This window comes from Ambystoma mexicanum, chromosome 2q (genome assembly GCF_040938575.1).
Source record: "Ambystoma mexicanum isolate Mex_15411 chromosome 2q, UKY_AmexF1_1, whole genome shotgun sequence".
Classification (NCBI taxonomy): Eukaryota; Metazoa; Chordata; class Amphibia; order Caudata; family Ambystomatidae; genus Ambystoma; species Ambystoma mexicanum.
The window spans coordinates 909,332,955-909,359,830 of NC_090924.1; the positions used below are offsets into that span (position 1 = coordinate 909,332,955).

General features: G+C 44.7%; 1 protein-coding gene across 3 annotated transcripts in view; it reads right to left on the reverse strand.

The window, feature by feature from the left end:
- Positions 1 to 26,876, reverse strand: part of OSBPL3 (oxysterol binding protein like 3) — a 1,742,686-nt gene that overhangs the window by 653,851 nt on the left and 1,061,959 nt on the right. For all 3 annotated transcript variants that reach the window (XM_069648200.1, XM_069648199.1, XM_069648201.1), the window contains 2 exons: positions 21,504 to 21,668; positions 1,994 to 2,120 (listed from right to left, as the gene is read on the reverse strand). In XM_069648200.1, coding sequence (XP_069504301.1) covers positions 1,994 to 2,120; positions 21,504 to 21,668 — 292 coding nt within the window. The remainder of the gene's footprint in view (positions 1 to 1,993; positions 2,121 to 21,503; positions 21,669 to 26,876) is intronic.

Genomic DNA, 26,876 nt, shown 5'->3' on the forward strand with positions numbered 1-26,876 from the left:
CCTGTCATTGATGTATGTTTAGAGGGTTCCATGTAATAATGTTGCCACAAAAATCTCGCCATGCAAAAATATCACCGAAAAATGGCTGTTTTTTGTGGTGACATTATTGCATGGAACATGCGTTTTTTTGTGCCCCTGTCCCCATATATATGGTCACCCATATAATATCGCCACAGCGTTTTCCCGGCGATATTATTTACGGCGACCATATATATGGGGATACTATTACCCGATACCGTTTAGAGTCCCCTGACAAGAGCAAAGCCAAACCTTTAGCGATGCATCAAGAACCCCCACCTAACGCACAGAGTCTGCTAGAAGGGAAACATGATTTTAAGGGCTTTACTAACATGATGCAGCTATGGTGTGTGTGGACTAGACTACATATTTGAGTATTCATTTATTTATTTATTTGTTCATTCATCCCCTTTCTTCACTTTATTTCTCTTTTACCCTCATGCTCAGATGCCTTCATTTTTCTGGCAGTCTTACTTAATGATGTTTGTCGGCAGTATCAGATTAAAGGAAACCAAGAAAGAGGAGGGCCCAGTCACAATCAACATTGGGGGGGCGGGAGAGGAGGTAAATAACTCGCTTGAAAAGCAATGGTGGACTGGATAAGCTCAAGCGTATTGATGAAGGTAGACACACATACCAAGGGTTAGGTGGTCGTGGGAGTAGCAGAGCTACAGCTGGTGCACTCCTTTCCAAGTAGATTCTGAAAAGATTTGCCAATTCATTAGTTGCTGAGCTGATGCGACTATGGAGGTAGGAGAGAGGGATTTCTCTTATATTTTATGCAGTTATGGTAGCCTTTCCGGCGGTAAAGGCAACCCAGCTTGTCATCCCTGGGTTTAGATATGCACCAGCATCCCTCTAGTATTCCGTTCCTTCTTTTCAAGCTGGCCAGGTTGGAGTCAAACCAACTATTGGATTTCTCTGGAGGTTATTCCCCCCATTCCCCACAACAATGGGCACCAGGGTACCCAAAGTGCTGAACAGGGCACTGTAGATGCTGGCCAGCAAGCATCTGGAGCAGATGACAAGGGCATCCAGGGAGGGAAGAAGGGAGATGCAATGGCAGACATGGGAAACATTTTCCTAGGCCTGAGATGAGGAACTCTGCCTCAGTGGGGCACTTGGGAGCAAACCCTTAGCTGGTCTGACCATATGCATAGAGAATAGGGAATGGTCAGGTCAGGGCATATCAGTGGTAGAGAGGTTTGGAAAAACAGTAGGACAGAAAAACTTCAAGAGTATAACAATCAGTTTGAGTAGGTGAGAACAGCCAGACTGGGTGCCAGGGCACTAAAGCAGTACAGTGGGTTTGTTGTCTGGGGCATGGGGTGTCGAACCCGACAATGATGTCACCTATCAAAATGGTGAGGATGGGGCCAGCTTGGTTGCCAGCAATACAATGTGGCCATTCTTTGAAAAAATATAATTGTGGAATGCCTGTAGATAGTATTGAGTCTGAGGCTTCTATTGGAATCTAATACACATTTGCAGGTCAAGCTCTCAAAAGAAGAACAGGTTTTAGGGGAGATCACAGACATAGCTATGGTGGCAGGATAAATGAGAGCAACCATATCTTCCAGCCCTATCCTGTACGGTTTTCAAACTGCCAGGGAGCAAGGTGTCAGTGAGGCATAAATGCTGCTGAATGAGCTGGTTTCAGTAAGGCTAAGGAAGTCAATGCCAAACTTCTTAAGTATGTCAAGGATGCTCGAGGCAAGTATGTTTACAGACCTGAAGGTAAGCGGCCTGAAGAAGAAGTAGCACATGCCTTGAGGACTTTCCTGAGAGCCGAGCGGGAATCTGAAGATCGGGATGTCATGGGCATCTCGATCCCCCAGACAACGTGGGCCAAATGGCTGAATGCTCTGGTGCTGAAGCAGGTTGACAGGGGTGCAGGCAGGGACAATAAATCGGTAACAGAAAATAAATTACATTTTTATTTTTAAAATTAGTATAGGAAATCGTGTACTGTCACCTTTGGAGCATTTTTCCATATCCTCAGAGGATTTGAGCCAAGCTGGAAGTCTATTTTCACTGTTCACGCCGGGGACATTTAAGCTGTTTCCAACCTGCATCGAGTTCTGTCTTGTAAAGACGCTTGCCTGTTCATGTTGGAAAGAGAAAAATATGTGAAATGAGTGAAGACCTATTACTGAGCGCAGCATGGTTTTTATGGTAGCAATAAAAAAAATGCTAGATTTTAAAAAGATACACTTAGTATTTCATGTATAACATACAACTCCAAAACAATGCCGACCAAAACATTTGTGTGGTGGAACCTGTCACTCTTAACAAGATACAGTGTCACTGTAATCCTAAACCATGTTGCCTACTATTGCACCCAAATGAAAGGTACCAAAGGCAGACCTGCTGAACACATTTTAAATTATAGATTTGTATTTGTGAGCTACTTATTACATGGCATAGTGTAATGCATGTGTGAAAATTAGCTTAAGAAAAACATGGCGCTGGTGAAAGGCCATTTTGAACATTCACTTTCATTACTGCAATGGAAGACTACGCTTTATTTAGCAGACATGAGTTCTGCCACAGTTGCAATGTGTATATTTGGAAGCATATGAGCTCATTATGGAGGATAGTCGGTGCATTGTTCAATCAAGGACGTGCCAAGAAGGGAGTCATAGTTGTGCAGGTGCAGTGATAAGGGTTGCTGGGAACGAGCGTGCAGGAAGCAAGCTGGTTTTTTTCCACTATTAACTGGAATTTTCCACTCTGTGCCCCCATGGTTGCCGTCTGCCCTCCAGCCCGGGACAGTTGGCAACTCGCGGTGGGTGGGGAACTGTTCCCCATAAGAGATGGGGTATTCAGGTAGTAGATCAGAATTGGAACCCCTGGTGATGAAGTGTCGCTGAGAGGGAGGGTGCTCTGCTCTAGACCCCGTTAGTGCGTGTGATCGTTCTGCCTACCTGCCTCTAGACTGGGTAGTGACGTCGTGGCTGAGATGAGGTTTTCTTCTTCAACTACACTAACAGTGATGTAACCCCTCTGTCCCTACTTATCCTATGTGTGTGGGTTTATGTGTAATCAACCCTATTCATTTACAGAGTGGTGTGTGTATTTATATTTTATGTGAATAAAGGGCCTGTAAAGAGCCGATTATATTCTAACTATTGGTCTAAGTGTCGGTTATTGCCTCTGAGTCCAAGAACATTTGCTCTGTGTGGTCTGGTAAGTGGTTTCTAGGGTAACTGCACATGACACAAAAGCAAATCACAGGTATACATAGCAGCTGATCTTTTTTATTCCCCTACATTATTTTCTGGGTTACATCTCTGCTAATCAAGGCTCTGCAATTAGTTTACAGAAGTAATCGTGATTCCTACACTGCCCACTTTATCAAATGATATCAATCAAATCTCTCATCTTCTCTCTCTTCCTGTGCACATTGCACAAAGGGGAGAGCAAATGAATGCACTTCCGTGCACAAAGTCTCCTTCATTAAATGTAATTGTTTGAACTACCAAGTTTGTACTTCCTAGTGCAAACAATCATGTAAACGGAAACTGCTCTCCTGAACACCCATGATGACCTGATCTCAAACCTTAACTCAAACACTCCTTCCGTTCTCATCCTCCTCAATCGGTCCTTTGTCGTTGACACTGTCAATCATTCCACCCACATAAATCGGCTCTGAAATACCCTGGGTATCACAGTCCGGGCACTGGATTAGTTAACCTCTTTCCTTTCGAATCGGCTCTCCCAAGTCCAATTGGGCCCTTTTCTCTCCTCTACCTCACTCTCTAGTTGCGACGTCCCTCCGGGATCTACCCTCTCCCTGTTTTTTATCAACATTTACCATGCCCCTCTCACGCACTTGATCTGCACCTTCTCTCCTCCCTTCCAGTGCTATGCTGATGACACACAGCTCTCCTTTAAGCTTCCCTCCTCTACTTCCTCTCCATCCGCTCTCATTCCTGACTATCTGAATGCAATACATGCATGGTGCGTTGCTAATGATCTCTGCCTTAACGCCACTAAGTGATTTCAATCTGGCACACACCCAAGTCCACGCCTAGCATGTAGTGCACAACTGAAATCCTTATTTATTTTTGTCTAAAAGTTCTTTATTCTGAACGATATACCACTTATATCACGCCCTTCTCCTGGAACCCCTCCCCCGTCACACTGAACCAGGAAGGCTTGCAAAGGTAAATATTTATTTATGTATTTAAAAACGAATCACAATATGTTTTAATAGGTACACAACAATCACCCATGGGATGATGTAAGACTGAATAATCTCTTTAATACACAAGGAGTGAGTAATGAGCAAAACTATTCAGCACAAAAAATAATACTTTTGGGTGGGTTTAGATCTGATAGCACTGTGGTTAGAGGTTCCCCGTGCACACCCCTCAACCCCCAATAGGTAACGTAAAGAGATAGGAGGAGAGAACAGGTTTCAGGAATGGCAGAATTCTAACAGAATATCAATCCCACTTTCCACCTTTCAAACACAAGAGAAAACGGAATTGACTGTCAAGCTGTCAAAATGGCTTTTAAATTTATCTTTAGAATGAACTGGGCAAAAACACCAGATATGGTCAAAATTGCTGAAATTGTTATAAATTCTTATGGGAGTAGCTTTGGATAGTTGCACTCAAGCAATGATTTAATGCCAAGAAAACATTTGAAAGCTTAAAATTCAAGTCGGAAGCAATTAAAAGCTGTTTAACACGTGTAAAAATTTCCCAAAACAAAAATTTGCGGCAAACTTTTCACTGCGCGATATTCGCGATAACAGGAGAATTGCATTGATATGGAATGTTTTAGGTGGATGGATAGATATGGATGTTAGCTACAAGCAGAAGTTGAAATTGCGTTTCCATCACAAAAACTGAGGGAGTTACAGATGTTTTAGTAGAGGTTTGTCTTTTCATGATAGGCGCAAGAATGGAAAACAGGTATGCACTTATAAAAATAACAAATGGGTTGCTTACACTAGAGGATGACTATGAACAAAACGAATACCACACAGAAACACAGTCACTTGATCAGGGTGACTGCCTGCTAAGAAAACTCGCCTTCTTCATATGAGAAAAGGATTAGCGCAAAGATAGTTTTAACAATACTGGTTTTGGAGGAAATATAGGATGGGATGGAGAGAGGTTTCAGACAATGCAAAGATACTCCTAACAATACAGGTTCACAGAATTTTGCCCTTTTCACTAGGAACACAATGTCCAATTTTTAAGCAAATTTCAACAAGTGTGCGTGTTTAACATGGGAATAAGTGTATAAAGTTTCATATTTCTAGCGGAAATACATTTTGTGTAAAACCACATTTCTTGCCATTGCTGTCCAGAACATGTTACACAGTTCTGGCACCTCTTCACCCGTGCATCCAGAAATTACATTAACAACTCTGTTATTTTTTATATTTTTCACAATTTTACACAAGTTATCAGTCTTTTTAAAATATGTTCTTTGTCCATGTTAAGCAACAAATGGTTGTTTTGCTCCTCCCCTTGGTCTCTCCCTGGAAGCCCAGCAGTCATCCCCCATGTTTGTTCCTTGCAGAGGCCATTTACGACTGTCTTCACACTTCGAATTTCCTGCTCTGCAGCTTGTAATTGTTCCTTTTGCCTCTGTAGACCAGGTTCTTTCCTACCCTGTAATTAACACTTCTCTGTGATTTCCTGCTGGGGGGAAAGGCCTTCCTTCCTTCTGTGAGATGGTATGCTTGTATATAAAATAATATCTTGTATATGTATGTAGATGAGTAATTAAGTATAAGCATAATGTACAAGGGCAAATCGGCATTACTGATTTTGTTGGACCTCTCGGCAGCTTTTGATTTGTTAGACCACCAAAAGCTCAGAGAGGCCCTAGAGAAGTTGGGAAATTGCTCTCAGGATGCCAATGAGCGGATCTCCTCCTTTATTGGAAACAGGATCAGCGCAATCCAGGATCCAATGGGTGACCATTAATCGGCCTCCTAACTGGTGGACTGTGGTGTGCCACAACAAGCCAGTTTCTCGCTCCTTCTTTTTAACATCTACATGCGTTGTCTCTGCACCCTCCTAACCAACATGGGAATATTTTTTACTAACTTTGCAGATGACACACAATTGGTGATGGAACTGATTGGCTGGCACAACACAGACAACAGCAGGCTTGACTCCATCTATAACTCCATTGAGGCATGGATGAAGTCCAACTGGATGTGCTTCAATGGAGGGAAAACAGAGTTTATGGTCTTTGGTTCTCCCCAAGCAAGAGCTAAACTCGACCCAGCCTATGCAACCTTTAAAATTAAAAACACTCCAGTGAAGGTCTCAGACAAAGTAAAGACCCTAGGTGTCTATTTACAGGCCTCCCTAGGAGCAGACGCGCAGGTGCCATACCTTAAACAGACCTGCCAATATCATCAAAAATTGTTAAGGCAAATCACCTCACTAAAGTCAGCATAACAGCTCCATTATTGCTAGAACCAATATACTCTCTAGGCTAGATTACGGGAACTCCCTAATGCTAGGATCCAGCAACAAATGCTGGAAACAGTGCCAAATCATGCAGAACAATGCATAAGGATGATCACTGACCCATCGAAAAGAGAACACATCAGCAAGGAGAGAAAAGCCCCCCCATTGGCTCTCTATTAAAGACCGAATTATATTCTAGTCAATGTCTTTGGCCCATAACTGTTTACGGGGAACTGCCCCGGAACATCTCAAAAAGCAAATCAGCCCTTATGTACCTGGTTGGACATTAAGGTCCGAAAACAAAGGGCTAGTCGAAGCTGGACACACAAATAAAGCCAACTGTCTAGGTTGAGCATTCCTTAGTTGAGCCGCTGCCAAATGGAACAGACTCCAGCTCCACCTTAGAATCGAGCCCAACTATCTGATATTCATAAAAAAAAAAAATCACATTGTTTAAATGCATTACATATGACTACACTACTGCACACAGACTGACTGTATTTATTAATATGTCCTGTTTCCCTTACTGTCGTCCATGTCGTTTTGTCAGCGCCCTGATGCCTACGGGCTGCGGCGCACTACAAACTACAAACTAACACTCTGGCATGAGGTAAGAAAGGGGAGTGGTGGTCTGCCAATACCACCCACTGGGGCCATCTCCTAGCTTCTCCTCCATAGTGATATGATATGGCATTTATAACGCACCTATACACAAGTGTTTCAAGGCACGACAAGGCAGGGAGGGGGAACAGAAGGAAGACAGACAACGATCTTATCTGGCCAGGTGTCATTTAGATCGCTCAAGCACAAGGGAAGGGGGGAAAGGGAAAAAGTGCAGGGGGAAGGGTAGGGGAAGGTGCGGTACATGAGATAATAAAATAACGAGATAAATAAAAAATGGCCATCAGGTGGCAAGTGCAGGGTGAGTGCAGACATAAATGCTGGTGGGGGGTACTGTAGGGATACAGAAAACAGCACCAGGTGCAGGGGTTGCCAGGGAGGCAGTGCAGCTGTGCAACAGGCAGGGCTTGGGCCCGAGAACAGAAGGGGGGCCAGGTAACCAGTGCAGTCTCAGTAGCTGGGGGTCACGTAGTGAGTGTTGCCGGATAAGAAATAGGGGAGCTGTACTCTCAGACCAATCCAAAAGTTCCGTTTGTGACCTCTCCCAAGACGGGTGGGCTGACTGGACAGATCCCTGAAATAGATAACACAACAGCAAAGCCCATCTCCTGTTTTACCATCTTGCAGGCTGCATAACTCTCCTTCCAGTCCAGCTGGTCTGGGGGTTGTGGGTGGTTGGTTCCTTTGGGGCCAGTCCCAGGCCTGAGGTAGGGGAGATGGACTCCCTTACCCAGGCTGTGAGCAGAAAATGCAGGGAAATACATAGAGCTGAGATGGAAGCTGCAAAGAGGAGCCAGACATGTTGTTGGGGATCCAAAAGAAAGAAGCTGAAAGGCCCGTGCACTGAACACAATGGTGAAACGCAGAAAAGGATGCTGTGAGCCGGATGTACTACTTGTTACCTGAATCAGACACCGGGATCTTCAGAACACCATGAGAGTGGGGAATAGGAGGCATAACTCAGATAGTAGCATACTGCCAAAATACTAGGAACACAAATTAGCAGAAAGGGTGACCCACAGATGCATATTTAAAAGGTATTTAAAACTGTGATGAATCTCTGAGAGAACCAATCACAGAGGAGTCTCCGTAGTCCTGACAAAGTTTAACTGTGCTGTGATGAATCCTGCAGAGTCCTCACAAAAACCTGATCTAAAGCCTCCACCCAGGTGGCAGTGGGAAGGCAGCCATTACCTGATCCTGGAGTTGGTATTAGCTGAGAGGATCACCTGGGAGGAGAAGGGCCCCCAAGGGAACAGGAGGACTCCATTAGGAGAGATGCAGTATTTATCTTCCTCAGAGGAAGAGATGTCAGTCATGTCAGAATATATAATGACTTGCTGTCAGAGTGAGTTTTCCTTTCCCAAAGCTATTTATCTTGTTAGTTGTGAAAACTGTCATAATCAATCATTTGTCAGGCGTAAGAACCACCTTCACAAAGTTGACCACATTTATGGTGATAAAAACTCTTCTAGTCAACAGCGGAATGCTAAATGCAAATATGAGAACATTAAAATCTCAAGTTCTGATAAACATACCTCTCCACTAAATCAGAAGCACTCATTGAGCCCTTCTAAAACTCCTTTAAATGGGGAAATGAATGATAGAAGTGAAGTAGATACATTTAAAAACAATATCCATAATAAAAGAGGTAATATGATCATTGGGAAGTCCCACAATGCCCAAAGTACTGGGATGAAGAGGGATTCATGGGCACAGGACTGCAGGGTGCAACCTAATAGTGCTACTGACCCAAACCTTAGTGGGACTGGGAAGCATAAAAGGCCCCCTCAGGTGCAGGCCATTAGGAGTAGTAGAAGGTGGAGTGCTAGCAGAGACTCCACGTGGCAGTGGCAGAAGAAGGAGAAAAACAGACGCTGGAGCTGCTGCTATTCACAGAGCAGGTGTTGGTCCTTTCAGGAATATGCATAGGGAGAGAAAAGAACTTGGTGATTCAAATTCCATTGAGAAAACCGATGTTAATGTTAGGGACTTCAAGTTCCAGAATTCCCAGAGTACTGGGATGAAGATGAGGGCTGCAGTGGCACACGGCAAGGTAGCAGAATACAGCCCATTAAGGTTGATGACCCACACCTGAGGGTGGCTGAGAGTCTTAAAAGTCCCCTTCAAATGCTGAACATTAGACCAAGGTGGAAGAAAGAAGCAGCCGCAGCAGCAGGAGGGTATTAGTAGTATTGGGTGGAGGAATTTTTGACTCTCAATGAAGCAAACAAAGGAAGACATTGCGGAAGAGCCAGGACACCAAGACCATTGTAGTGAGCAAAGTTGATGCCAGTCGTGAGAGGGACATATGTGCACAAGATGTCATCTGCAGAGGTTATGCAGTGAAGAGAAAAATGCTCTTTTTTGTAACTTTCCCCATTATCGAGCGTTAACCTTCTCTAGGTGGATCCAGGCAGTCTGTGTACAAACCCTGATGCCGCTTGCGCAGTGACGTTTTCAGTACGCAAAGTTTTCCCAAGATTGGGAGTGTGTGCAGTGCTGAGATTCGACAATGGGCCACATTTTGTTAATGAGGTATTTGAACAAATAGGGCTTTTATTGAACATTAAACATATGTTTTCTTCTGCTTATCACCTGCAAGCGAACAGGATATGTGAGAGACGCAAAGGCCTCCTTAAAGAAAAGATTGCCAAGATTAAATTGACTTTGAAGAAGGGATGGCTAGACTGCCTACCCTTAGCTTTATATGTCCTTCGGAATCAGACAGGATATGACCACCACCTCACCCCTCATGAACTAGTGACAGGGCGGCGAATGAAAACGCCTCTTACACCTCCATCTAGGAGTAGAAGTGATGCCCAGATTGTAGCCAAAACATTAGGCGATTAATTGCATGACTATTTGACATGTATTACCTCTAGCATCTCTCTAATTTCAGATCAACTCAAGCGCCGGGGAGTGGGTGGGTCGGCCTCAGAACACAGATAAAGACAATTCAACAACCAGATCAGCTGAACTTTTATCGGCTGTATGTTGGTGATCTAGTGCTCATTAAGAGCTTTACGAGAAAGTGGCATGGGCCATATTTTAATGGCCCCTTTTGCATTGACCCCCTTCAGCTGCATAGGTCCAAGGAAGACTAGCTTGGCTTCACCTGGGCGATGTGAAAGTCTATAAAGGTGAGACCCTCCCTCCCATTGTTGCCGATCCAGAAGCAAGACAAGAAGAGGAATTTCAGTGTGTGCAGACTCGATAGAAGACCAAGAAGCACAACAAAGCAACGATCAGTGAATGATTCCGATTTAGCTTGGGACTAAAGCTCAGGTGATACTCCTTATAGATATTTTAGCAGGAGTAGAAAGACTTGCAGAGAGTTTTAGTAGGCCAAAATGAACTCTAGAAATAGACTGAAGCATCAAAGTTATGCCTAAACATCAGTTATTGATCAGAAATTGGAAACTAGATCAATATCCAGAATAATTTTGTGGTGCATACAGTGATGTGCATAGGCCTGTCTTTGCCGTTTTTGGATTTATACTTCAAGCTTATCCTGCTCTTGTCAGAAGAGACCTTGATATTCACACGTTTCTACAGAATCCTAAAAATGGGCCTGTGATTAGAAGGCTTCTCATTTCTATAATTTAACAAATTCTACTATTGCAGGTATAAAGAAATGTGAAAAACTGTATAAAAGATTAGAAATGTGGAAGCTGGCATGGTTCTAAAGAATTAACAACAAATACCAGGATGGCGCAAAGGGTGGTTGCCTATGTTTTGGTGTATAATGTATGCCTGCACGATTATACTCTGTCTTTCTATTTCTCCTCTTTTACAGTCTCTATCATACTAGTACTCCCACTGAGGCAGAGGCCCTTATAGTCCCCCCCACTATCGATATTATACAATGTTTAAATTTGGAATATATAGGAAGTGCAGAGGACGATAATGAGGGGATAAATACCTATCTAGACAATGCAGCATACTTGTGTAATAACTTGCGTTATCAGCACATGGGAAATGTGGGAGAAAGAACATCTCAAGAGAGTTGCTATGTCTGCGCTCTCATACCCCATGCCATGAATTCAGCACAAACTTTTATTTCTAGAGAAGTTGCAGAACTCGATGCCAGGTGCTTCATTCATCTTGCAGCATGCATGACCAGAGGACAATTCCAGGGAAGTTGGGCTACTTTGCGATGGAGATCAAAATGTTCATTTCCATTTAAGGACGATTATATCAACACTCCACAGATGGACAAGCAACCTGGATGGGAGAGTAAGATGCTTGTGTATCCTGCAGAAGGACAGGAAGAGGTGGTCATGAAAGACATGAAGTGTATGGAATGCACTGATATAACAGAGATAGCTGGATTGCCTGGATGTTGAGAACAAACTAAAGTCTTAGTCTATGGACAAGTGAAGTCCAAGAAAGGATGGGACGGAGGACTGATGTCCTGTGCAGCTCATCTACTAAAATCAGAATATGTACAAGAGGGACAGAGAGTAAAGGATGGGTGTTTGAAGCCATGGGCGAAGCATGCCAAACTGCTGACATGGGTATAAAATGAATCAGGTCCAATGATTGTGATCCCATTAGCAAATGCAACATTGTGCTTCCGAAGAGAAGGAAGAAATCATGTGGGAGTTAACAAAGGTTGCAAAACTACAGTTGATGTTTCCAGAATGGGAGAAGGGACAGCCATCATGATGGATTGATATTGGGCTTGTGGGCCTAGGGCCTACATGAATCTGCCCAAGGATTGGGGAGGAACGTGTTCCTTGGTGCACATCCATGTTCCAGCATTAGTGATTCCTCAGAGAGACCTGAACATTGGAGAATTTCCAAAAGTAGATGCCCATTTGAGAAAGACGAGTGCTTGATTTTCTCAATCAAACCAGTAGAGAATCCATTCCATATGAACACAGGTTGTTCAGTAGGACTGCTTCAATATTCACAACTATCTTCATGCCGGGGATCCAGACAATGGCCAATGCCAAATGGTTGCAAATTACCAGATGGGAGCTCTTGCAGCCAATCAGCACCACTATAAAGGGATTCAATGCTATCAAGGAAGAGCTGAGGTCCATACGACTAATGACCCTGCAGAACAGATATGTCCTTGACATAATCACAGTGATGGAAGGAGGAGTTTGTGCCAAAATCGGGCCATCATGTTGCACATTCTTACCTTCTCACGATGAAGAGAATGGGGTAGAGGGCTGGAACTGTCTAGTTCCAATTCACACTGCTGGTGCCAGGATGTCTGGAGTGCCCAAATGACAGACCACTATGGGCCGTGATTGGTCCACGTCTGTGATTCCTGCGAGAGAAGATCTTCTATTGGAAGTCCTCGATTTTGGCATGAAGCTAATCTTGGATAAGAGAAGGGGCTCTGCAGCCATTCCAGGTCGATCACCTGTGTTTTCACCGAACTACAGAAGGAGCCAAGTCTCCTACATGAAGAAACTGACTTGTAATCCCGCCGGAGACACTTTGTAAGGCTTTGGCAACCTTTGCTCTCTGCTGCCCCTTTGGACCCCTGCTTTCTTCTTCGATCAAGAAGGCCTACGAAAGGCGCTTCGCCCCTTTGGAGTAGTGGGAACAATTACTCTTGTTGCTCCCTGTGTACTCACCAAACGAGCTCCTTTGGAAGTGTTCCTGGGCCATCGGGTGAACTGTCCAGCTCTACCTCAGGGTATCCCACAGCTCTGCCACCATCTCGAGTGCAGACTCGAGACTTGGGACATTGCTTTTTTATGGTGCCATGAATTCCATCAAATTTAAATAGGCCTAGCTCCTCTGGGTCCTGAATTAGTAGTGTGTGTCACATGGTGCACATCCCTGGTTCCCGCATCACTACCTGGTGGTGACGGTCACTATTGTTCCCCTGCTTTTCTGCTCTCTTGTGCTCTGAAGCCAGCTGCACTGGAAGTTTCTTCATACCTCCTTCAGAAACTGAGAAAAAGCAACTTTCCTGTCACAGAAAATAGTTCTCCACTGCAGCCGCCGAGAGCCGGAGCGCTGTGAAACTGCAGGACTCGGAAATACTAGCGACCTCGACTAAACTGGCGAAGTTTGGTCCAGACTGTGCCAGGGGTCAGTGAGTATTTGCATAAGTTACCGGTGGCCTACTGGCACAGCCTATCGTTTTCACGCATGAGTATCCCTTTAGGGTATTCAGACTTGGCTGGATTAGCCTGCGCTCCCTAGCTTTTCTCACCACTTGAATACTGCTTTGCTGCCAAGGCAGGGCCTTCTCAAATAGTGGGAACTTATTCTTCATCAAAGACGACCTGCTATTTTTTGTTCATCTGAGCGATTGTGCGTTTTTACACACAACTGTACTGTTGAGCACAAGGCTCCCCTCTTCTTAGGGTTGGACACATAAATTAGGGAACGAACTCTGAAGAATAACCTATTGCATTTGTGTACTAAACTTCACCCCTTTTCTTCACAGGTTGTGGTTGTAGCTTGTAACTGAATTGCACTAAGATATGTAATGTATATATACTGTATAGTTTAAGGATTTGCGTGAACATTGTTTTATTCACTGCTAAAGTTACTTGTGTCTATTTGGTCCGGCTGACAATAAATGTATAGATATTTTTCATATACACTTGTCTAAGAGTTATTTGTGGTTTGTTGCTGTCTGTGCTCATTGTAGGCTGCCGATCCCTCACCCCTGCCGAGACTTAGTCTTGACCGCCTGCCAAGCTACACAGATTAGTCGTGCTTGTCCACAAGGTTCCCCTGTTTCACTAAGACGAGGGTGGCCTCCTAAACCTATGCCCATCAGTTCAGTGTTTAGAAATCCATCTCAACAGTAAGGACCAGTGCATTTGGGGGAAGTGAATTCTAACTTCCAAACTCTTCAGAAGGAGAGGTTGTGAATCCTGAAGTAAGGAAGTTTACTGCTGAGGGCAATGTTGAAGGTGAACCAAAATTCTAAACACTCTGATGTAAAGGAACAGTCTAGTATATTGTGGGCACCAACAACCAGCTTGCCCATACCTCAGAGGGAGGGCTTTGTGACGAAAGTCAAATGCCTGACAGTCTCAAAGCACTGAGGGGAATCTTCATACAGGAATGATGGGCTACCAGGGCCTTACAGACAAATCTGTGAGCTACTTGGAGGTGGTACAGGGTGGGAGCTGCAAAGTTCCCCTCCATATCAATTCCACAACATTGGAGATAGTTTCAAAAGCTGATGACCTACATTTAGGGGACTCTCAATTGTGGTATATAGTTTCCTTTCCTGCCCCTCACTGAAAAAATAGCCCATTGTAAAGGGATCAATCCTATTACAAATGCTATGCCAGAGAAATGGGTGCCACAGGATTCTGTATGACAGCAAAGATCCTCCTAGAGAAGTCCTAGATCCAACCTTAGATCAGAACCCAGAGTAGGCAGGAATATGAGGTACAATGCAAAGTCATGGGGTACTGTATGCCAGCAGAGACCCCCATGGACTTGTACCAGATGCACACTTTACAGTATATCACACTGACAGCACCTAATAAAGTGAATGCACCTATCCAAAGGCTTCTGAGCACGGTTAGGAAGTAGCAAATGGATGAACATCACAGAAAGTCGACAGAAGGCAAAAAACCTCTATAAGGCCAAAAACAGACAAGAAAAGGGAAGTAGTTCTCTATGAATGAGTGACTCACAAGCATGTGGATGCAGAGATCCTTACTCCTGCAACTCAGTGGTGAAGCCTGAATCCAGACCGCCTTGCAGATTGGCATAAAAAAGGACAGAGTTTACAAATAAATCTGCTCATTTGCAGTCTTTGCTATATTCAGATCAGGAAAAGGGCGAGGAGAAGTGCTTACGGGTATGCCAAGACATTGGAAGTGCTGGGGTATCTTTATTCCAGCATGAAGTTAAGTCCAAGTGGTAGTTCTTTAGTTTGTGGCTTGAAAAGCCTGTTCATATCCACTGGAAGGGACACAACAACTTGAATTGTGAGATAGAGATGAACGTTTTTTTTTTGGTTACAACTTTTCAAATCTTTAACATTTGAACATAAATAAAACACATCAGATAGAAAAAGAGCATTATACACAGTTACATTACAGTTACACTTTTACAAAAGTTCTTTGCTTTTCTGTACAGAAGGGAAAATGCTGTGGCAATGAGGGGCTATATACCAAGTAGTGTCTCAGAGGAAAGTTTTCCTTGAAGAAATGGGTATTTTTTGGATGCTTTTGAGTTGATTTTAATCCATTCTAATATTGAGCAGATTATGTTTCCACATGGTGATGCACTTGCCAATCGTCATTCTATAGCCAATTTTTGTGAGCCTTTTTGTCATGGAGGATCTTAAATCTCTTGGTGGTCATACTTTTTATTACATTTGTGAAGGAACTGAAAATAGGACCGCGCCCTAGGTATACATACCCATTGTATCATTTAAAAGGGATTTAAAATCAATTATTTCCTCCACAAGGAGCCAGTATAGGAATGTCAATGGCGGGGTCCTGTGGTCCTACGGTTTCCTCTTCAGAATTAGCCTCACCACTGTTCTGAATCAATTGCAGAAGGTGGATTACGTGTTTTTTGGTATTGGCTTTTGCAATAACCAGTTCTAGATAAGCCAATTTCTCTGGCCACTTCCATCTTGCGATGTATGTTGAGGAAATCTAAAATACAGGTAGTTCTTATGGCTTAGGCTAGTAATGACTTAAAGCCTTGGTGCTACTGTGCTAACAGGAAATTGGGGTCTGAGATGGAGCCCCAAAGCACATTACCCTTCCTATGAGCCAGGCAGGTGCACAAACACTCAATGGCTGTATGCAGTGCGGTGCTATAATGACATGTGCATCCACCTATTGTGTTTTGGGCAATAGGATCCTTGCATATTACTGCATGCCAACACATTAATTGCACCAACCCAAATAATGAAACCAGTGGGTGTGTAGGTGCTGCTTTTATTTATCTTTAGTTCTTCTCAACAGAACAACCAAATAAATGTACAGGCCGCCAATAGGTGTTAAAATGCTTTACAAAAGTAAAATTACTTAGTACTAGTATTTTACTGTTTTTCCTGCCTGCGACCTTTCACCCAAGAAGGGAAGCATTTTTAGGGAGCAACCAAGCAGGAGCTGAAGAGAGGGTTGCGCCTCTCCTCTTATCCTTGCCACATATTTCTCTGATACGCCTCCTAGTTCCTGTGGGGACATGCAGTGTTTAAACACATTGGACACACAACTTAGGGGGTTGCCTGTGTGGCACCCTTTTTGACTCCATACTACATCCTACAGTTTGGGCTGCCTGTGGGACACCCTAACTTGCAACTTAAGTAGCTCAGAGGTTTTAGCTACTGACCATCACCAGTTATGATTAGGTGCTACCAGAGGTTTCGGTCAGTTTTCATCTCTGATGCTTGTGGGACAACAGACTTGAAATATGGCTTTGAATACACTTCTAGTGATGCATTCCGATTAATATTAACATACTGACAACAGATTCCCTACCCCTTCTTTTCTACATATTTACCTTGACAAAATCTACACAAGGAGGAAAGAGAACCCCACTGGTTACAGGTTTGCCTCTTCTCATCATTGATAGTTGAATTTGCTACAACGTTCATCACCAGGGTTTTTTTTCGCTGAGTTTTTTGCCATCGGCATTTGACCAAACAAACTCATAGAAATATATGGGGTTGGGGAGGGCAGATGGGTAAAGGGATATAAGAGGTAGGGGTGGTGTGGGGAATAGTCAGGGGCTGTCTATCCAACAACACTCACCTGAAAACATTCAGATTCCTCTTACTGGCTTTCACCTTCTCGCCCTTGAAAGCCCCAGCTCCCTATGCAGTCAGCAGTCCTCACAGTCATTGATGCAGTCCAATGTCAGTCATTCAGGTCCTAGGATACAGCTGCTCCCTTAGAGCTTCCTGGGAGATACCATGCTGCCACCTGCTGCCAAATGCCCGACACTGCAGTACAGAGCCACCCACCCAATAAAGAACTAGCATAACATCACACCAGACCTACTGAACAGAGAGCTTAAACCCTTAATGCCAGGTGTCTATTTCCTGGTCTGTCAAATCGAAAACAGCATTCTGAGCCCACTCTATGACATGGGGGTTACACACACACTTTAAGAAATAAAGGTGGAAATGACAGCTCTTTGCTAGTTCTGAAATCTGCTTATAAAATGAAAGTGGTCAGCTCTCAGGTCACGTTATGCATCTTTTATACTCTGCCCAATGACCGCCGTAGTTGTCTGAGCCTGGCGTATGGTACCTCCTGCCCTTAGGGTTTTGAGAGTTTAGTCTGCTGGGGAAAAGGAGAAGGGAGAGGATAAAACGATGGGAAAGAGTATACAATTCCACAGATGTCGGATGGGTTCCTGTAGAAGGAGAAAAGAAATGCTTTGCGACAACTTGGGTGCTTTTGGAGCCATTAAGGTGGACCATAGATCGGGATTGCAGAAAAGGCGGCACATTCTAAACGTGTTTGGAATAAAACTCGCTCTCTGTGAAACAATTTAGAAGAACAACATGTAGTTAATAATATGTAGTGCCTGAGCCTGTGATTGGCTCACGTTGTGTGCCAGTCGCCCAGTTAAATTGAGGTCGTTTTTCACCTAAGATTGCCTTCTACATTTTCCCAAGGGACAAACTCTAGAATAAGTAATTCGGGACTTCCAAGCTTGGAAGCAAGATGTGGCCCGGTATAAAAGAAAAGGGTAGGACCTGCTGCTATTGGTCTGTTGAAAAATCGTAGGATATGTTGCAAGCCCGGCACGAATTAAAGACAGGGGAATAGAGTTATATACTGGTACTGTGTTGCCTGGCCGAGTGCAGTCGCGGCACGGTTTAGTGATCCTGTGTGTCACATGAGTGCTACCAAATAAGGCTAGAACACACTTTCTGCTTGTATATCCTTTCATTCTGCTGTAAAAAAAAAAAAAGAAACTCCCCAGTAGGAGTGGGAGGGAGTCTTTAAGCATCCAATCCAACAAGACGAGCACCAGTGCACCAAAAAATCACAACTGAATGTGCCCTCACTCCGAAGGGCCACTCCTATAGTAGGGATAAGTGGTTGACCCTGAAGACAATTAAAGGTTAGGGCTGCTTTCAGTATGCAGGTTCCCTGCAGAGGATACAGCCATGATGCTGATATCCGAGTAGTCACTTGGTCCTGCCAGAAAACCTTACAGGATTCTTGGGGTGTTAGAGACTGGCCCACTATTAGGTGTTGCTAGGTTCCTCTGGGATTAATCTGCATATAAACTATCCTCTATCCAAACAAGTACTAAGCTGCCTAGCTAGGTTATGAGGTGGTTATAGGGTGAATCCAGATTTTACCGGACAACCTGCTCTTTGAACAGCACTGAATAGTATTCACAGTCAAAGTGGATAGAATGAGATTGAAACACAAATTAATTTGCTCCATAATAGGCTCAAATGCAAAATAAATGGTGATCTAGATAGCTTGCATGCGTGAAAACACTTTTCAAACCAGGTGGTATTGTATTAAAACATATCAAAACCCAAATTAATTTTCTTCAAAGTAGACTCCCCAACCTAGGCTTTTCATAGAAGAGGATTCCCAGGTTGTATATCTTTGAAACAGGGGGTTGGAGGTAACCCATAGTGGTAGGCCAGTCAAGAGGTAGAGGCGAGTGTTGCTCATGCCTAGGAATATGATATTGCTCTTTGTTGGGCTCAGACATAGGCGATTGTTGATCAACCAATCCTGTATTTGTGCCAGGCAACTTGAGATGTTTTCAAAGGTGGAAGTCAAATTCTGCAACTTGTCTGCTCAAAGCTTCATGAAATAGTGGAAGAGCCACGTGGGGAGCACTGGGCTGTGCAGAACTCAGTCTGTGTTGATGAAGGGTAGTAAGTGGAATGAAACTGATCAGATTGAAGATTCTCTTTTCTGTAGGAATGATAGTCTATTTTGGCACCTCCATGGATATGCATGGCGTTTTGTAGCCTATACAGCCGGATGTGGTAATTGACCATATTCCAGGTAGCCGACAGCACAGAAGGAATAGGATAGGTGTGGTGTTCTTGTCAGGAGATTCCTAGAGATGGCAGGAGGATATCATATTATTATATTATTATTATTATTATTATTATTATAGAACCTTATTCATCAGCTGTGTGCTAGATCATCAGATGTGTACTGGATCACTGAAATTGCTAAGTGCATCCTTCTAGATGGACTAAAAATATCGAGCTGTATTTGAGAACCAAGAACTGGCTCAACGCAATATGCCTGTGACTTTGATTCTGAGAATGAACCGTGCTAGGAAATATATATTGAAGAGTGTGTTGAGAACAGGGAACCTGGGGAATACTGTGTTTCTATTCAAGTGAGAGCCCCGACACCTACTAGTTTAACTCATTCGGACACCTTTTGCTTAGATAATTCCAAGATAGGAACATACTTTTTAGTTGCAGGTAGTATGAATGCCTATGATGACTAAGGGTCTAACATCTACTAGCTACAATAAAACAAGTAAAGCACATGGCAACAGAGGTACTTTTTTGTAATCCCACCACACCTTGTATACAGTGGTTCACTGTTGCATTGTGATACTTGAAATTATGGTCCTTTTTTTGTTTTGTTTACTTTTAGTAGGGTGAGCTGCAGGTTGTCCTCCACAGCCCCCACTCACTATACTGTACAGTATAGTGAGCGGGTTGTTGCCGGGGACACCCATGCAGCCTTTTTTAAAATGTATTTTTTTTTTTTACCGACCCCACGGAAAGACCTAACCACATTCCACAAAAAGTTCGAACTTTTCGTGGTATACGTTTTCGGTAATTTCGGGCTATTCCAGTTCTGAGGCACTGAAACCATTGTAAACGCTATGTGTCTTTACCAGAGCAGTGCCGGATTCAATTGTGCCCATTTAACATAGCAGTGCTAGTTTCTATTTGTCCAGTTAGCTTATAACAGGCAGGATAGGCTATGCATAGCATTGCCAGATTCCATTTTGCCTAATTAAGACATCAATGTCATGTTACATTTTTGCCCATTTAGCACATTAATCCCAGATACTATTATGCCAAACTATAACGGCAGTGCCAGATACCATTATATGTATTGAGTATATCAAGGCTGCATTTTCAAAGAGTATATCTATCACAGTGAAGTCACCCTTTATGCCCAGAAAGTATGGGAACCCCAGACTCGAGTATTCAGTTAGCACTTCCTGTACAGATTACATTGTAGCTGCGTGCGTGTGTGTGTGGTGTGTCTGTAATGCTAGGGCAGTCTATGTGCAGTGCAATGGGTAGTGTGCATAGTACTAGGGAAAGTGCAAGAGTTGTGGACGGAGTCTATGCTTACTGAATGGTTTGTGTTGCAGGGGTGTTTTTTTCTTGTGTGTGCGTGTGCAAGTCAGTGTTTGCAGAGCTGTACTTGCAGCAGTGTGTGCCTGCTGCGACCCCAGAGCTGAACTCGGGTCAGTGAGTGTGTGCTCGCAGTGTTGGAGTGGTGTCCATATGCAGTGTGGTGCTCGAGTACCCTGTGTATGTTTGCATATGCAGTGGCGTGCTGGTGGCACTGTACGTTTCTGCAGCGCTAGTAGCAGTGTGTGTGTGTGTGTTTGTGTGTGAGAGAGAGTGCAGTGCTGAAGGTAGTGTGTGTTTAACTTTTTTGTGTGCCGTGTGTGTGTTTGGATGCTAAAATTGGACTTCATGTCGGTCAATAATGATTACGACAAATCAAGCATATTTTTGTGTTAAATGCTGAAGTGCCAATTGGATTAGGCCGTTAATGTCAACATTCCAACATGGCCGCTCAAATTAGTCATCCAAACTAATGTCTGCAGTCTGTGCGTTTCTCCTCGACAATCTTCCCTCTATATAAATCCCAGTGCAATAGTTTCACCACAAAAAAGCAGAATGCTCTCTGGGCAAATAACACGGATATGTATCTGCACAATAAGTGGAGCAAGTATCTGTTGGCATATTTCATTTAAGCGATGATGGATCCGAGACCTGTCAAATCAGTTACTCACTGCGCACCCTTGTTAGCCCAAGGCTGAATTATCTGTGGCAATTTTAAAGGGGGCTGAAATGTTCATAGTAACATATTGGGACTTGGGTCTTGGAGTGAAATCCGTGGAAATTAATTTATGAGCATATTCGTAATATAATCAGTCATGTGATACTGTAACTGTTGAAATGTTCACCCGAAAAACAAAAACTGCGCAACACACAGGGGTACATGCTGTGCAATGCATTTGCAGCTAATCTGCTGTGCTTCGACCAGTGACAGAAGCACTTGAGCACCGTTGAGTAAACGGAACATAGGCCCATCATGCAACCACGTGCAAAGCAATTGCACACTCTGGGGACCTGGCATGAACCCAGAGTCTGGAGATACACAACAGAGCTTCAAACGTGCATAATATCACCTCACACTGGAAGGAGTTACAACTGGAGGGAACTAAGCGATCACGCCGCAGGTGGATAATCACCCTTCTAGCTGAAGCAGCATCATAGCTTGTAGGCGAAGAGTCCGCGGACACGGAGAAGAAATGGTTTTCCATGTCATGCGGGAACATGGAGATTTCATTCTGCCGGAACAGGCGGTGGTCTCGCAGCTTTGCAACCCACTCGTCGAAGACTTCCTGGGAGTTCATCTAAAACAGAGAACAGTTACAAATAACTAGACAAGTCATTGGAATAGCAGAATTTATATTCGACTGCAAATAACACCATTTATAATTATCAGACTGTAAGCTCCTTTTCTCTGAAGAATTCAGGCTTTGAATTCATGATTGCGTGGCAATTAAAATGATCCCAGGTGGATCCAATTATGTAGCATTCGCTGTTCACACAGGTCTTAGTGGAGTCATTTGGAAAGCCATGGACGATTATTTGACAGCAATTTTACTGTACACAGCCCCCAATCAGTGCTTACTGTACACAGCCACCAATCAGTGTTTTCCAAAACAGCTCTTAAGGTCGCTACTTTAACCAGGATGACTCATGTGTAGACCCAGTGCTGGTCATTGGGCCGGCTCTCGGCGGATCCGAGATCCGGCATCAGATATGGAGCCGGATCCGGCCAGAGTCAGCCGCCCAAGCCCATGAACTGCGCTGGAATAGAAGCTGGATATCCACTATGTGCCCCGCCCCCTCTAGACCATGCCCCCCCCAAACTCCTGCCCCACCCAGGGTCCTTGTGTTGTGGGATCCCCCACCACATTTTTTCAATTTCCGCCACTGTGTAGACCTGAACACCACTACTAGAGGTTATGAATCCAACAAAGTTCACAGCAAGGTTTACGGGGTTCATTGACTCGGACGAGAAGAGCAGCAAAAGTATTGTTATTCGGCATGGCACCCATGTGCTACCGGGTACCATATAACAAAGCGAAGTGTGGCCTTAACTATGGAAACCAGGTAAAGTGGGAGACAATAGTTGGAAAGAAGTTGAACCACATATCAATGCCCCCTGCACTTCTCCATTTACTGGTGGTATATTGCTACCTGGGTTGTTTTGTTAGCCTGCACTTCTGTATTATCTGTCATTTGTCCATTTGCATGCTCTTATTGTAATCAGTGGCAAGTACCGCATAACACAGCTTTACAGAAAACAAATGACCGGATACCAAAGCTATAGTTCATATACTTCATATACTATTTGGATCGCAATGCTCCATTAGAGAGGCTTTCCATATTACACTTTAATGTCAGGATGTACAGATCATGCGCATGGGGGAGGTGAGAAGGGGCAGAGAACACCTTAACATTGGAAAATATAAATTCATAAAGACCACAAAAGAAAGCATTTAAATAATATTAAAAAAAACGTTAAACTCGTATGATTATTCTTACACGAACTTGCCTTGGTCAAAGAGCTCCAAAAGGTTTGAAAATCTTCCTAGCCAAATCAAACATTATGTTTCTGGCATTTGCATACAGTACAGCTGCCATTGGTATGCCTGGTATTGCTCTGTAGGTTAGCTGGTGCCTCACCGGACAACCACAATGTCACAATATAATGGAAATGTCTTACGTCACTTAATTTCCCTTCTGTTGAGTGGCACACTTGACAACAACTTTATAAGACAAACATTACTTACCCAGTAATCATCTTTCTGTGGTTTGTATCTGCTTAGAATCACATGCTATGCATAGTCTGCCATCTAGTGGGTGACTCGGAAAACAGTGCATTGTGAGACGATCCTTCTGATAGCGTCCCAGGGGAGAGCCCCTTTCCATGAGGATAGGGAGGTGAGGCTGCTAACCAGTAGTCCCCCCTAGGGCTGGTAGACAGACCCTTTAAACCCCAAACCTGCAGGCTGATTTTAATGCCCGAACATTCTACACGTAAATTCATGTCTGAAACTATGATATTGGAGGGCGCTGTTGTGCGTCAGTAAGATGGTCACCTGAAAGAGCTTGCAATCAGCAACACAGTATATTCTCCAACATCCTGCTCTACCGTCCTGATCGGGAGCTGTGAACACCAGTATCATGCCCACAATGCTACAGGGCACTGACTGATCCCTCTTGCATCCTGCCAACGTGCCTCTCCCCGCTGATCGGGCCCTGCGGCTAACAGGGCTGTGCGCTACGGTACAGAAAGGCTCGGTAAGAGGGTGGACCCGGTCGCGCTTCTAGCTCCTCAGCTGCCCCTTGGGATCAGGTGCAGATACATCTGTGCAGTGAGGGTCCCGTAAGTCTACCTCCTAACTTCGTGGATCAGCGAAGCAGCATCTGTACATCAATCTGGCGAGTCCGGATGCACGGGCGCTCCCCCACTCTCCTTGCCACCAGTCGGAAGCCCACTGTAGACCTCATTGGAGGCACGCTGGGTGAGCGTGGCCAGCTCGTGGTGAGCCGTGGTGAGCCAAGCTCCACATTAGCTGTTGCCTCCTCCTGTGTCCGTCAATTTGGGTCAAGCCACGCCTGCCATGCCCTCCCCCCCAGATTGGGATGTTGGAGACTGTGCCAACCCACGGGCGCAGCGCTACACCCTTTGCTCTGGGCCAGATCACTGTTCCTGAGACGGAGTTCATCGACAGGCTTTATAGTACGGCATCCTACATCAGTTGCTGGTGTCACACCATCCGTGCTTATGTAGGCGAAAGCTGACTCCACCGGGGACCTAATCGCTGCACACCGAGTGGGGGCAATGGCACTTGGGTGCTGTTATCAAAATTGGGAGCCCTGCACCATATATGGCGTCACCTTCAACTTCCTCTATGATTTTTCCTATGCATTGGGGTTTGCAACCCGGTCAGTGTTAGCATATCCTGGCCCTTCGACAGACTGACTCTCTTTGTCAGGATTTGTCTCAAATACACCCCTATTTCCCAAGGATCACTACACTTTGCAGAACACTTTTCTCAAATCAAAACCAGGAGGCAATAGACTTGCAGCAGCGTCCAAGTGTATTTCTTTTAGCACACTTGCTGCTCACCTGTTTTTTGGTCACCTTGTTGCTACAGGCTTGGGGTTGCACTTTACTGGAATTCAGACGGTCTGCCCACCCGGTAAAATAGCATGCCTCTTTTTGTGATTCCCGTCAATCCTTGGGCTCGGGTGGGGCATCATCCTTGGCTGCTAACTACTGTCTGGCAAGATGGGGACTAACAGGAGGCAGGTAAAAAATCAGTTTGCTCATCAGGACCAGACCTCCCAGCCCACCGGCTGCTGCCTCTGCACCCCCTCCCCCACTGCTATTGATGTTTCCATCTCATATCAAAACTCTGCTTGCTCTGAAAAATGGTACGGATACCTTGGGCTCCAAGATTGATATGCTGACCTGCAGGGTCGAGACTTCGGCCATTCAAATTGACAAATTGTGCGGTTGTATGACCGCGGCGGAACAGCGAATAGGAGAAAACGAGGATAGGTTGGCATCCTTGCAAAGAGAGGTGACAACCCTACAGCAATCAGTGAAGCATGTGGAGGCCAAGAATGACGATCTAGAAGTGAGATCTTGCACGCAGGAATAATATCCATATTGTCGGGGTCCATGAATCTACACATATTGACAATATGGAACTGTTTGTGGAAAAACTCCTACTAGACATACTAGAGCACCCAACCATATCCCCCATGTTCCTGCTCGAAAGAGCATACCACTCCCTCACCCCAAGCTCCCTCCACCGGGGGGGGGGGCACTGGACAGACCCATTATCGCCAGGATACTCAAATACGGGGACAGATACATCCTTCTCAGAGTGGCACAGGACAATGGTGAACTCCGTTTTGGCTCCTCAATCACCCGGCTGTTCCCCGACTTCAGCCCACAGGCTCAGGAGCAGAGCAAGACGCACCAGGCGGTTAAAAGCTAGCTTAGGAAGAAGATCATCAGGTACACTATGCTGTTTCCCGCCAACCTTCGCTTCGTTCACAATGGGAAAACCATTTTTTTTACCACCCCAGCATCAGCTGACCGCTTTGTGTCCGAGCTAACTGACCTTCTCGAGGCCCAGGGGGACCCTAACCATTGACTTGTGCACATACCCCACCATTAGTAATGCGACTAAGCAGTCCCAGCGCTGAATCTTGGAAGGGCTGGGCCAACACCACAATAGAGTCAAACTGGAATTGTCGCTGTCTAAGCGACCAGTACGGCCATGTCCAGTACCTCGTTGCGCAGCCATTGCGTCTTGTTTACAACAATTTTTATTTTGGTTTGGGAGGGCAATATGCCGGTGTCTTGGTGTTCCCGGCATGGGTGGGGGGAGGTAAGGGGGGTCGTTTTATGTGTATGGTACCTACAAGATCAAAGACTTCTCTTGCAGATTAAAAAGTGTTATAGATATGCGATTTGTCCAGGGTGGGGGCGGGGGGATGCTCTACCCGAGATACACGTGTTATGTTGTGATGTCTTATTACCGATCTCAAATGTGAATGACCATGGGGGGTGAATTACTAAATGTAATGTCCTGGAACATTAGGAACATTAGAGGGGTCACTAACAACAACACATTTCGATTGGTGATTAACCATGCTAAACTGCATGCGGTTAATGTGCTCTGCTTAGAAGAGACACCTCCCTGTTGATGGCCCACTCCCACTGGCCAGGAGCTGGTAGATACACAGATACCGATACTCTTCACAGCCCAAGGGATCGCAATAGACGTCCACCAGTCATTGGGGTTCCACTTGCACGACACGATTTGTGACCCGCAGGGCCACTACATTTGTCTTGGTGGGGAGTGTTCAGGGTTTACAACTTTTTATTAATGTATATGCTCCTAATGTGGATTCCCCCGATTTTTTAAAGAATTGTGCTGCAATGATCCAAACATTTTCTGCATATGAAGTAATATGGGTGGGAGATTTCAATGTTGCCATGTCTCTGGACCTAGACCGGTCAACAACAACAACTCAAACTACTCTATCTAGAGCTGCCACTGCTTGGGGTGATATAGCCAAATCATTTGGGCCGATAGATGTGTGGAGATACTTGCACCCGAATACAAGGGAGTTTTCATTCTATTCAGGGGCCATGGAAGTGCGTCTAAGATAGACTACATTATGTTGACCACCCCACTAGTCGGGACAACTCGTCTTGCCAAGAACGCTCTCCGACCATTCCCCGATAGTTGCTTCTATTTCCATTCCCGACACGGTATAACACCCTTCGCGTTGGCACTTCCGCCCTTGCGCTCTGGAAGATGAGGTATTCCGTGCAGGGATCCGGGAAGACGTCCTGAATATTTTCAAATCAACAGAGACTTGGTTCCTGACTTTAGAACGGTGCGGGAGGCCTTTAAGTTCTTCATAAAGGGCTGCTGCATTTCCAGGGAAGGTGGGGTTCTTAAGTCTCTGAGGGGGTCCTTCCGAAGCCTAGAAAAAGATATTAAAGTTCTGGAACATGG